This window comes from Thunnus maccoyii, chromosome 7 (assembly GCF_910596095.1).
Source record: "Thunnus maccoyii chromosome 7, fThuMac1.1, whole genome shotgun sequence".
NCBI classification, from domain to species: domain Eukaryota; kingdom Metazoa; phylum Chordata; class Actinopteri; order Scombriformes; family Scombridae; genus Thunnus; species Thunnus maccoyii.
The window spans coordinates 12,295,254-12,308,710 of record NC_056539.1 but is presented as its reverse complement, the minus strand read 5'-3'; the positions used below and the strand labels follow the sequence as shown (position 1 = coordinate 12,308,710).

Here is a 13,457-nt window from a genome sequence, read left to right as displayed (position 1 = left end):
GCGGTGGAGAGGAGACACAAGTTATACAAGCACCTCCATGTGGTAATTCTCAACAACCTCAAAAGGAAACAACCCATCAGTATCACTATTATCACTCACAAAGTGAAGGTTTCATTGTATTTTGGAGCCCAGCTGTTGTTCTTCGACTTGGTGGCATACTTCCTCTTCTTGTCACTGAGGTGAGGCCCGATGATATAGACCTCCACAAATGGCCGGAATATTCCCTGCGTTTGCCACCTCAGGTCGTTGGCAGCCACCACTGAGGCAGAGAGAGAGAGAGAAGGAGGGGAAGGAAAGAGAGAGGGAAGGTGTGGGTGGGTGAGAGAGATTTGTGTGGAGACAATGTGTGAAAATGTGGAACAGAGGAGAGAGTAGATAGAAAATTCAGAACAAGAAAATGCTGGTTCTCCCTCAGGCCACATTTTCAGTTGTTTTACCACTGAGTCATATTTTTTTGGCAGCTGAAAAGCAGTTGTAGCTGCCCTATCATGGAAATGTCGTACATCTATATGACATCCGACTTATTTGTTTCTGTTAGATCACCTGTCTTCTTACAAATCATTTACACTCTTATATGTTTTGTAAAGTAGGGGAAAATGACTGGTTAAAGTCAGGATTTATTATGCTTAACTGTCCATAAGGGTGGAAAAAGAATAAGTGCTCTTAATGGAACTATTCATGAAATTATTTCAACTCTTTCTATTGGTAACTCCAACTGTTTGAAGGCTCATTACAGCACTGTCCTTTGTCAAATTAGATTTTTTTTTTAGATATTTGGGATACTACCAAATAATACTATGTGATTTTGGTTGTGTTTATCTTGTTGCACAGTGTTGGAGAACTTTTTATTTGTCTTATTTCTACTTTTTTTGGCCAGGGGTATATATCAGTTATTAGTTATTATTTTAAAAATGCTGCTACTGTTTTTCAAACATAAAAAGTCCACTTACTGGCTTTTTCTGGAGCTTTAAACCATATCAGACTGTCTTCGTCAGCAGTTTTCTCAGCTGTCACAGAGATGGTTTTGACAAGCGAGCTAAAACGAGCTTTATTTCCATCCATAGCATTTTTAAGACTATCTCCATGACAACTGAGCAAACTCAGTCTGCTGAAGATTGAGTGATATGGCTGAAAGCTCTGTATCACAGTCAGTAAATGGACACGTAAATTGAATGAGCACGCTTACTCGATTTCCAGAGGAGAAACCAAAGAGGAAAAAAAAATCTTCTTTACCTTTCACTGTGACTTTGTGCTCTCCAGTGTTGGGGTGAGTGAAAATCTCCACATGGATGGACACCTCTCCCACAGCATCGTCCACCCCAGAGCCTGACGGGACAGACAGAGAACGAGGGGGCATGTTAACACCCTTGAATATGAAAACATAGAGTCTTTGTGCTCCTATCGCAGACCAAACACTAACACAAGCCACTGTGCCTTCTGATCCAAGTTTGCTCCTCATTCTGATAGAAAAACAAAGTTACAGACCAATTCCATTTCAATTTTAGGAGTTGAACATTGAAATGGACTTGGCTACAACCTTGTTGATGTAAAGATTGAATATTTTCTTCATACTAAAATATTCACTGTGTACCAGGAGGACTTTAAATAAAGCGCAGTGATTTGCTTGTGTGTATGTTGTGGTCTGGAAGTGGACAATCAGACAAAGCTGCTATGAGTGGCACTTTGATGTGAGAACGTTTATTTCCGTCTGTAAGACATCCTGCATTGTGATTACACGGTGTCTGAGGTTCAGTAGCCTCTGTATATATTCAGCAATTGAGAGCTAACAATTTGGATCCAGTGAGGACCGTAATTTGTGCCCACTCATACGCACGTTGTCTGCTGGGATGCAGGGTGGTTAGTAAGAGGCAGTAAAAGAGAAGCTAGAGAGGAAAGTGTGGTTCCCCCGACACAGGTCAGGTCAGGACATGCTCAGATGGATCTAAGACAGGTGGACACACCCATTCCTTGGTAAAGACTTTTACCCAAGCATGGTAAGAGGAGGGACAAGAGAGGGGAAGGAGCTCACCGTAGAGAAGCAGTTCAGCCTCTCAGATCTGTTGGTGAAGTGACTGCTGATACTCGACTTCCTACATAAAGCTAGACTGTGTAAAAGTCAAATTTGATTCAGAATATTCTAATTAACATAAAATGCAAATGCTTCGAGTCAGAGGGTTCATCTTTGCATTTTCAACCCCAAATATCATACAGATATGAGCCGGTCCTCCCTCAACCCAAGATAGCTCAACTCTGGTTCTGGGTCTAAGTTTAGATTTTAGAAAGAAGAAGACTGTGATCTGTCTAGATGGCTCCACTCAGGCTCCAACACTTTTGTCTGGGAGGGAAATGGTGGATAAATCTTTCTTTGGTGTGCCTGTTTGGTTTTGCGCTGCATGTGAACAAGTGGTTGAGATCCACATACGGTTCCAGAAGGATACAGTGACAGATGGACATTAAATTTCAATGTTTTAATTAGTGTCTTCACTCTGTCAACGGTATCTTTGTGGCGACGACCAGCAGCCTGTGTGTGTGTGTGTGTGTTTTCAACCAGCCGCCCACTAAACAAGGTGTCTGTGGGAGTTAGACGGCAGAGTGTTCCTGGCACGCAGCTCTCTGCATCTCTCCAGGGAGCGTTATGGGATTGTTGGTCCCGCTGCCAGCAGGACCAAAGAGAGCAGCAGTCATCCATCTGGCCTCGTCTACTCTGTGGAGGACGTCCATAAAAGATGAGAAAGAAACTTTGCTGGCTGAGAGGCAGCAGCGTGAGGTTGCCAAGAAAACACAGGCACTTACTCTTCAATAAATACAGCAATCAGAGGTCCATATTGAAAAATCTTCACCAGAATAAACATTAAAAATAAATCTCAAACTTGTACTGTGATCGTGCCAAAGCATACCCCATATGTGTTCACTGCACGCTCACAAATGACCCGTGATTATTTCAGTTGCAAATAATGCTGCTGAAATAGCCTTCAGCATCTAAGGATGACAGTCATCATCTTCAAATGACCAAAGTCCTCCTTCAGTCTCAGTCCATAAGAATAAATGCCACTGAGATTTGTTCATTAATCTGTTCTAATCATCTACTTTTAACAGTTGGAAAAAACATCCAGTGAAATCTGCTCGGCAGGAAGTTAATTTGCATCCACGTTACAGTCAAGGACATCCAGCAGCTGCAGGAAGCTCAAGAAACATTGCTAATTGATTTCTATGTGTACCTCCTCTCCTTGTCCTCCTTCCATAGGAAACAAACATAATTTGGTGTATGCAAAACATTCTGCATCTCCTACTGGAGCAGTAATCATTTTACATACTGCTGTTGTCCATCTGAGAGGACTGAGTGTGCTACAGCTCATCCAGCATCAAATTAAGTGTGTTTGTGAGAAATAGTCAAATCTTCTGATGCTGATCTGGAGTGACAGAAATCAGACCACCTGACCTGAGGGACTTTTTCTGATTGGCTCAATCTGAGAGGGGGGTTGGTGAGTCGCGCACCCTTTTCTCATCGCTGCTGTAGGGAGAGCACGGCCACACGTGGGAGCTGTGTGTGTGTGATGATAAAGCAGGCAAGGACAGGAGGCCCTCCCAGACAAACTGAGCCAACAGCCATCATCATCTTCATAATAATCCTTCTCCTCTTCACGGGCGTCTTACAAACACAGGCCATAATGTGGGTGGGGGTATTTCCTCTCAGTTGTGTTCCCCCGCTGGAGAAGGACAATACACTGTGCTTATGCTTCAGCAACCTTGAGGATAGTGTCACTCAGTCACATTGGCTCCGCTCAGTCAGTCACTCGCTCACACCAGCGTGTACACACACACACACACACACACACAAACACACTCACTCACTCGCTCGCTCGGCCCTCGGGCTTCTCGGGGTGACATCACGCCCGATCAGGATTCCTCCGTACTTTAATGCATTTCTATTCTTTTTGTCTGATGTCCGCACATCATGCTTTAGTGTCTGCTCATACATACCATCCATGGCGTATGTATTCAGTGCAGTTCCGTACATACAGACATCAGTGTGTACATTACATGCATGAATGCATCAAGTATATGTCCGTACTGTTGTGGTGGGCATGTGTGTGTGTGTGTGTGCATTTGAGGAGAAGACAGAAAAAAGGCAGAAATAGAGTGAAAAGGAAGTATGTTCAGTCTGTGCATTGCATTTGTCTGTTGGGATGAGTTTGAGCAGGCAGGGGGAGTTTTGGGATGCACATGGGGTGGGTGGGAGTGGAGGGTGGAGGGAGTTGGGCTTTGGTCTGGAGGCTTTCTGGTAGTCCTGGATGTCTCAAGCTCTGGACCTGAGTGCCACATACCCTTGTCTGGGTAAACATCCTCACTAGTGGTGAACCTCACCCCCTTCCCGTCGAACACTGGCCCACAGACGGGGCAAGAAGAGGGAGTAGACAGAGAAAGGAGAGACACGTAGAAATATGAGGTTTGCAGAGGTAAGAATTGCAGAGTAGAAAAACAGACCAACATTTATAAGTCTTGTCCCTAAAGATGAGAGAGATCCTGATAGATTCACTTTTATTTCTACTGAATCAGGTGTTTAATTCTTCTGATCTGTAATGCAAGGATAGTCCTGCAACATGCAACTCTCACACAGATCTACTGCTGTAAACGTACTTAGGTATGCTCCAAAAAGCAAATTAAATTTTTAACGATCATCCACTCAAATGGCATTTCTACCAGCGGTGCTTAGGGACAGTGTGTCAGCAGCAGCGTTCCCACAAAGATGATGGCTGTTATGTAGCCGTCTGATGGTGGGATGGAGGCTGAGCAACTTAGTCAAAGAGCGAGAGAGAAGAGGGGGAGGATATTTATTTTTTTCATTGCAAATAGCTGTCAGATCATGTAAAGAATAGTCTCTGTGTTTCTGCAGGCTGGCTACCAGGAGACTCAGCATTTCAGAGTAAAGAAAAAAAATATTGTTCTGCTGCAGCCACGACTTTATGCTCTACAAAGCATGTCAGTTATTTTTGGGATATAGAGCTTGGCATTTGGGAAACCCTAACATCAACAGAGAACGGGGAACACTAGAGTGGAGTGGCTTCTCTGAGACTGCATAGCACATACACAGGGACAGTAGAGATCAGAGAATATAGTAACATTAGAAATTAAGACAACATGAAGGTACTGGAGTTAAAGAGAAAAGTCTACCAGAGACAGAAAAAGAGAAGAGTGGCGAGGAGAGTGAAGACTATTAGGTTACCTTGTGCGTTCTGTGACTGGACAAAGGTCTTAATGAGTTTATCTGTAGCCTGCGTGTAGAGGGACAGGGCGTAGTGGAGAGACTGGAGATCAGGACTCTTCTCCAAGAAAGTCTTCTTCAGACCCACACCACCAGCATGGAAATATTGCTAACATACATGAAGACAGCCAGGACAAAATAGAAAAAAGCTGTTAAGTAATGTCCCACTGCTAAAGATTCTTAAATAAGGAACGGCTCGAGTAATAAAGATAATAAAGAGATATCTGACAGAATGAACTCCTGTGATGTCTGATGTTAGCTTTCCTGGGAATGTCTTTGTTCTTAGAGGAGTAAAGGGATTCAGATGGTTGCATCTTAATCTGGCTTTGCTACAACTGATTTCTGTCTCTGTTGTAGGAGTTGGTAGAAATTCGAGGCCCTAACAGCACCATCAGAGCCCTGAAGCATTAATTAAATATCTAGAATCCCCTTTCTTAACCTGTCTTAATTCCTCTTCTTAACCTTTCGTAAATCACAGAGCTGTAAAACCACAAAAAGAAGCTCAGAGACTTAAAAGTTGGGCCAGAAGTCTTTCTGCCCAACAAAGAATATTCTACTCTGCGTCCTTGTCTGACAACTTTTAGAAATAAAATTTTACCTGCAAAACCAAAGCATATACTGTGATTTACAGCTTTCCAACAGTCACACTTGTTCACAGTCTGTGCTTATATAACAGTGAGTTAATACCTTGATGGTGTCCAAGGCCAGCTCGATCACAGCACACTGCTTAGGTGTGAGCGCTTTGGCCTCCTCTCGAACCATGTGCTCCTGCAGATGACAAACCACAATGACCAATTTGTCCACTCTTTTGCCCTATCTCATATTTTCTAAGTGCTTAGAATCTCCCAGAGCCGAATAGTGTAAAAACATATTGTACCTTGAGCTTGGACAGCTGTCCCAGCTCCTTGGCAGCATTAAAGATGAGCTGAGTGCCCTGGAAGAGACAGAAAAGAGAGGGAGCAAGAGAAAGAGTCAGAAGAAAGGTAGACAGGAGGAGAGAGGGGAGTATTTGTTATTATCATGACAATACGGGGCAGCGCTAAACGGCTTAGTGTCACACAGAGGACAGTGACGTTTCTGACACACATTCATAAACAGTCACTCTGACCCGCTTTACAGATGTCAAGGTACATTTTTCCTTCAAGTGCTTTTATCGCTCTTATCTTTGTGTATTATTCATTTCAAAACATTACACTCCGCTGCACAAATCCACACACACACACACACACACACACACACACACTGAGACATTTCAGTACAAAGAGAGGAAAAAGTGGCTCAGCTCACAGTGAGGGCAAGGAAGGTAGACATACTCGTGCACTCATGAACACACACGCAAGTTGCAGCTATGCACTCACACTGTGGTGTACGCACTTATTTGCTGGAAGTCCAGCCTAATGCATTACTCTTGTAAGTGAATATATCACTATGTGCCGCTAACTGTACTTAAATTAGTTAAAGCCTCAGACATGAAATAGGGTTTTACAAAGTATTGTATGTGGCTAAAACCTATTAAAGTTTTACATTTCCTGCCAACATCATCGCAATAACAGCAGAAAATGAAACAAAACACATAAATGAGTATCCATGCGTAGGAGATTCATAATGTTGTAAAAATAACAGTGTGCACTCTTGAAACTCTATTGTGTCTACTCTTTGAGGCTGCATTACACATCATTCAGTACACTATGTTACATTTTCAGAAAATGAGGTAGATAGTTGTGCCTTTTATTGCAGGGTCTAATGTGATGAAAGGAACAACTGTATGCCAGATTTTCTGACCTTATGTGCAGATATTAGCATCTGAAATGCACCGCAAGCCATAAGTCAAAGTGTCAACATGTTAGGATTAATTTGCCTGGCAAATCTCATCTGTTTTAAGTTGCATTGCTGCTTGCACCTGGAAAATAGAGCCCTTCTTTTCCTTCTGAGATGCAGACAGCCAATCACAGCCGACGATGAAACAAAACAGCGAGTTGCTTTTGAAATCTGAGTGAGATTCACTGATGGTTGAACTCCTTGACTTGCGGTTTGCGGTGAGTATGAGCTGCAAATGTCTGCATAAGAGTGTGTGACCTGTGGTGAGGCAGGCTGCTACTGTACCGCTACAGCATCTGAGAGGGGCATTTTCACAGCATATAAACAGCCTTAAAGAGGAATGTTGTGTAAAAACAAAAGTGAAAAATCAATATTTCCACTGCTTTGTTTGACTGGGGAGCTGAGGGAGAGAGACGGAGACAAGGAGAGAAGACAGAGGAGAGAGACAAGACACATTGATCTAAAGTGGTTTAGTCCTTACATCACTGTGAGAAGCACTCTTCAGCCTCCCCTGGAAAGAGAGCATGTGGTTAATACTTCAAGCAGTGGCCAGTTCCTGCAGTCTGACTTCACTTTCATTGGATAGATGAGAATACGCATTCAAAACATGTGTTGCTTTGCAACATATAAGCAAAATTCGGGGACACTCAACACTGCCAGAGATGTCATCTCCTTTCAATTACCATGCTCTCCAAAGCAACAATAGATTTTGTGCTTTACCATAAAACAATAAATGTGAAAAAAACAAACAAACGAACAGAGTTTAGCAAATTGCTAATTGGCATTGCAGAATAGCATACACATTGACTGGAATGAATGGATCTTGACAAAATTTGTTTAGAAATCTGACATCTGCTTTCATTGAATATAGTTATTTGATGGGAGGCTACAATAATGGGACCGCACTTGTCATTAATGGTACATTTGTTATTAGTAGTTCGTCATTTTTAAAACCAAAACCTACCTATCAGTAAAATAAAACATACCTCATTAATTTAAATTAAAGGAATCGTTCTGTATTTCAGACTTCCTTTCTTGCCGAGAGAAAGATGAGCAGATTGATACTACTCTCATGTCTGTGTGTTACATACCGTGCCAGAGTGGGGAGATGATTAGATTAGTTTAGCATAAAGATTGGAAATGGGGAAACAGCAGTCTTGCCTGTCCAAAGTTAAATAAATCCGCCTACTATCACCCATATTTTGTTTAATATGCATGCAAACAGAAATGTAAAAACGTAAATTAGTGGTTTTACTAGAAGTTATGTGCTTTAACTATTCCTTGGCCTGGAGAGGTGACCAGCGGAGACTCCTGGAAGTCACTGGTCACAACCAAAACTTATGTTTTACATTTTGGTTTGTGCACAGGTTCAAACAAACAAGATACATGTTAATCATTGAGCTTTGGAGGTGCTGACAAGCATATTTTTGAACTTTGGAAAGAGGCAAGCTAGCTGTTTTCCCCTGCTTCCAGTCTGCATGCTAAGCTAGGCTAAGCTAATCAGTTACCAGCTGTGACTCCATACTACATCGATGCTCCAGAGTTAACGCTCAGGTGCGAGTGTGGTATCAATCTTCTCATCTAACTCTCAGCAAGAAAGCAAAAAAGCTGTTTCAAAACAATTTCTTTAAAAGAAAACAAGGGAAAACTCAGATATAAATAATTTTTAAAAAATCAATACAATATGGAACTCAATACATTAAAGCTCTATGTGATCGCTTGGACAGAAGGTCACAACTCATAACTGAAGTGTGTTACAGTTTTGATGACGTTAAAAAATAAAAACTTTGCAGATCATGGTAGACCAAAAACACACATCAAATTTGTTCATTATAAATTAAAAAAAACAAAAAACATCTGCTCCTGTGCGGCAGTACATTTTATGCCAGTATACTATCCAGTACACCACAGAGCAAAACAGAGCTAAATGACTGCAGAAGTCGACTACAACACTGCTAAATGTGAAAGGTTGGTAGTTCATCATGAGTAAGTCATCACATAGAGCTTTAAAGCATTAAGAGCATTTTTGCAAACTACATTCAATGCACCTTATTTGACCAACATCAACCCAAACCAATAACCTCTTGCAATAAAAGTAACAACAGAACATGAAACCAAACCAGGACAGACCAACATGACAGGTCTGCAGAGAGACATACAGTACAGTACAGTACAGTGTTGTACAGTATACTGAGAGAAGACTGCAGTGTGGAAATAGATCAGATGCAAGCAACAAACCCACACTGGGGGGGAAGGGACAGGGGGCAGGACACAGTTCAAACAGGTGGGAAAGGTGTGGACAGTGGGGGGAGGGGGGAGGTCAGAAGGAGGGAAAAGGGGCGGGCTGGAGGTGGGGCAGGACACCGGATACCAAGCCACCGTGAGATCAGAGTCACCCCACCAGAGTCCCAGTAAAAGGACACAATGCATGAGAAGAAACAAGGCAACACCAGGCGCAAGAGAGGAGTACCACTTCCTGTTTGAGGAGAGTGTTCAGGAAGAAGAGAGGGGGGCATTGATTGTCGAGGGGGTGGGGACCTATCAGAACCAGTCAGGAATGCACCATGCTTCTGTCTTCTCAAAAGAGAGACAGAGTTGGAGGAGAGGAAGACAGGAAGAGAAAGAGAGATGGGACAGATCAGAGAGGTGAGGCAGTGAGAAGGGAGAGGGGTTATGATGTGGGGTAAAAAACAGGGGAGATCGCAGCCACATATAGCAGAGAACCAACCACCGTAGACGGACAGACAGACATACACGCAGGAGTGCTGTACTTACAATCATCTGTGGAGGGAGAGCGGTGGGAGCAGGATGTAATAGTAATCACAACAACAACCAGAGAGAAGGGTCAGTCAAGCTGCAAAGAGCCCCACATCAATCAAAAACACAAGTTTGGGCCCCGGGGCTGAAGGGGCGTCGAATCAACTGACACCTGTCTAAAGCCTGGACTAAGCACAGGTAGAGGACTGAGAAAGACCGGAGGAATAAGCAACTTTAATACTATAGAAATATTCTTAGATTAAAGAAAATAAATGTTTCAGCTTTTAACAGCAACTTCAATTTAGGAAATTGCTATTCATTATCTCCTCCTATCTTTGTTTCTATCTCTTTTCTCATTGGATAAGCGCTCCTGAGGCTGAACCAGTAATGGTTATACTGGCTAGCGCTTTACACGGTAACCACAGATTAATTCTCTCCCTCTTAACAGTGATATGAGGCTCTTTTTTTTAAATAACCAAACACAAATAAGAACACATATATCCAAAACAAAAGAAAACAAGAGGCTGCTTTCCAAAATGTATGATGCATTTTTTTGGAAGAGGGCCAGATCCTTTTTGGGCAAAAAAGATTTTCTGCCATTCTGGTTGCAAGTAACTCATAAATCAGGAATCTCTCCAAATAATTGTTGGCCGACATACTGGAGAGCAGCCATGAGCTGGTGTTAGAATGATATGGTGCACTCCTTTTTCATTTTTTCAGCTTTTTTTTTTAAGGGTTTCACCTTGATTGTTTGGATGAATGAAAGCACTGGGGGCCAGTGTTGAATAAAATGTGCGTGGGTGTTGAGGAGTGGATAGGATGCCATGTAGACGTGAGGCAAAAGCTTCTTCATCTGTTTATAAGAAGGCCACCTTGAATCGCAACACACACACAAAATGTCTGCCTTTGTATTCCCTTTCCTCGTTCTCCACCTCCTCCTCTTTTTCTTTTGATGCTGCCTTGGCAGTTGGAGGTGTGTGTGTGTGTGTATATGCATCTATGTTTTCATGTACGTGTGTGTGGGCATATGTGTGTTACATGTTTTGTAAATCAAGTTTTCTGCTCTCTACATTTTGCTGTGGTTGTCATGAGAACATATGAAATATTCCTATCACTCTTTTCATGCATAGCAGGCAAAATCAGCTATAACACGAGTGCCCGAGCATTAACATTGTGTGTATTTGAACGTCTGTGTGCTTCCCCTTGTGCATTCGTAGGTTTATTTGCTCTCACCGTTTGGTCTGTGAGTGGCGGCAGGACGATGGTCTTCTCCATGGTGTTCATCACCAGCTTCCACAACTCCTTCAACACACGTTTCAGCACAGTCTTCTCACAGATCTTAGCAAATAAAGACAGGCTGGCAGGAGGGGGAGGCAGAAGAAAGGAAGGAGAGATGAATGCACAGCAGAAGGAGGCAGACACTGTTCTCTTGAAAAAAAAAAAGTAATAATAAAGAGAACAGAAGATAGAACAGAAACAGGTGGTTGCTAGAAATCCCAATATGCACATAAAAGATGAAAAAGAAAAGCATTAAAGTTCAGGTTTTAGGGGAATTTCATTACTTTTCCTAATCACCAAGAGTCAGACAAGTTCATGAATGCCTTGGTTAACCTTTTTAGAGTCTCTGTGTGCTATTTGAATGTTATTAACGTATGTATAATGAAATCAAAATAACATCAAGCATCGCACTTCTCAAAAGGTGGGATGCTGGTCTGACTACACTATATGATGTCTTATATGTATTTATAAAGCTAATATCACTATTAACAAAGACATTTGAATACATCCAATTTCTTATTCACCTCCTGCTTACATTATCACACATCCATGGAAGGTGAAAGTTAATAAGTTTTGGCCGTATGATGTTGTATGTAATTAAACTACAAAAGACTACAGAACATGAAGTGTCAGAGGGTTTCCTACCTTGGAGCAGAGCTGCACAAGCATCTACACATTGACCTAAACTATGCTAACTTGACCAGTTAACACACCTTCAAATTGCATGCAGAGACAAAAACAGGCATCTATGAGTTTGTCTACAACTGGGGAAGCATGTGAAATGTTTAAATGCTTCCAAAAACTGATCTGTCAATTTTAGACTCCACTAAAATGTCAGACTGACTCACTTGCTGTCCAGGAACTCCATGATGGGTTGCAGGACGTTGTCGGCATCCTGGGCCACACTGCTGGCGTTCCCAACATTTGAGGTTCCTTTCACCTGAGCCAAGATATCTCCCATCTGCTTCACATTCTCCTCTATGTGAGGCTGGAAACTAATGAGGAAAAGTTGGAGAGGCTTTTAATGACATCTGTACTGTCTCTCTGTCTGTCTAAGCAGGAATCACATAGCAGAGATGTAGCTTGGAATAGATATTTGTGTTTGATTGTGCGAGTGTGTTTCTACCTGACAGCAAAGACCCTGCTGAGATCATCCATGACATTGTTGAGTTTAACCTGCAAGTCTTTCAGGATGTCACTGGCCTCCACACACAGCTGAACACATACAAGGAAATACACACAGAGCTGGTTAGAGGGATGGGGCACTGACCCTGATGGACACATTTGGACTAAGAAGACTGAATTAGGCATGTGTGACCAAGGAAAGCTAAGCTAGTGCACAGTACTGGATGGAGGTTGGTAATCACTCACATCTTTTCCACCCATGGCTTCAAACATCTTCTCCAGCTGAACTCTCAGCTGTTGGATGTTGTTGATCAGGATGCAGGGCTGAGGAACGAGATGTCTTTTTGAAACACTCAGTGCTCACTACAACATTTCTAAATGCATCAGCCCTCTTGATGGTACAGGATTCAAAGAAACAATGATCACAAACTGAACAGAACATGTTGTCAAGCAAGTTTAAAACAAGACAGTTTAACTGAAACTGAAATAAAACAGTTTGGTTTTTTGTCATGTCTTTGGCCACTCACCACTTTCTCCATAGTGACATAGTTGGCAAACAACTTGGAGATGATATCAGCATATGACAGAAGTACATTGCTGATGGTCTGGAGAGGGAAACCAGAAAGAGCAACAGGTCATCATCAGGGGATAGATGCATTTCAGTCTCAGAATTAAAATGTATGTTGCTACCTGTATTAAAACCTGCTTTTAAGGAACACTTTGTTGTGTGTTGATTTTGTAAGGGCATGATTTGACTGCAAATTGCAATTTCTCTGAACTTACCTTAGCAAATCGTTTCATATAGTGTCCTACAATCTGTGGATCCGGACACTCCAGCTTCCTGATGATCTCAAAGCTCTGGTTGAGCTGAGAAAAGACGTCCACCACCGAACAGGAAAACAGAGCATGTTCTGATGTGACTTGGAACTGTAGGGACGAAAAGATGTGCGAGAAGATTAAAAAACAGGGAATTAAAATAAAGGGGAAAAGACACGAGAAAGGGTGAGAGAAAGAGATGAGTAGAGGTAGCAAGTGAGGAGCTGGGATTTAAGGAAGGCCAGAAAGATGTGACCTCAGGCACCTGAGATCACAGAGACTGACCATTAGACACTATATTAAACTGGGCCTTTGATATCTCTCACCACATTTACAGAGCCCTAGACCCCCTGAGCCAACCAGCCTTACAGCCTGTTACACAGCCAGCCAGTGACAGGTG

At 42.4% G+C, this 13,457-nt stretch overlaps 1 protein-coding gene across 1 annotated transcript in view; it reads right to left on the bottom strand.

Annotated features, from left to right (window-relative positions):
* unc13a (unc-13 homolog A (C. elegans)) overlaps nucleotides 1–13,457 on the bottom strand; it is a 42,467-nt gene that overhangs the window by 3,166 nt on the left and 25,844 nt on the right. Inside the window, exons 29-40 of the mRNA XM_042415737.1 lie at nucleotides 13,025–13,168; nucleotides 12,769–12,846; nucleotides 12,488–12,565; nucleotides 12,243–12,331; nucleotides 11,965–12,111; nucleotides 11,072–11,195; nucleotides 7,563–7,592; nucleotides 6,141–6,197; nucleotides 5,951–6,031; nucleotides 5,225–5,372; nucleotides 1,234–1,326; nucleotides 100–259 (exon numbers count right to left, since the gene is read on the bottom strand). Of these exons, the coding sequence (XP_042271671.1) occupies nucleotides 100–259; nucleotides 1,234–1,326; nucleotides 5,225–5,372; nucleotides 5,951–6,031; nucleotides 6,141–6,197; nucleotides 7,563–7,592; nucleotides 11,072–11,195; nucleotides 11,965–12,111; nucleotides 12,243–12,331; nucleotides 12,488–12,565; nucleotides 12,769–12,846; nucleotides 13,025–13,168 (1,229 nt within the window). The remainder of the gene's footprint in view (nucleotides 1–99; nucleotides 260–1,233; nucleotides 1,327–5,224; nucleotides 5,373–5,950; nucleotides 6,032–6,140; nucleotides 6,198–7,562; nucleotides 7,593–11,071; nucleotides 11,196–11,964; nucleotides 12,112–12,242; nucleotides 12,332–12,487; nucleotides 12,566–12,768; nucleotides 12,847–13,024; nucleotides 13,169–13,457) is intronic.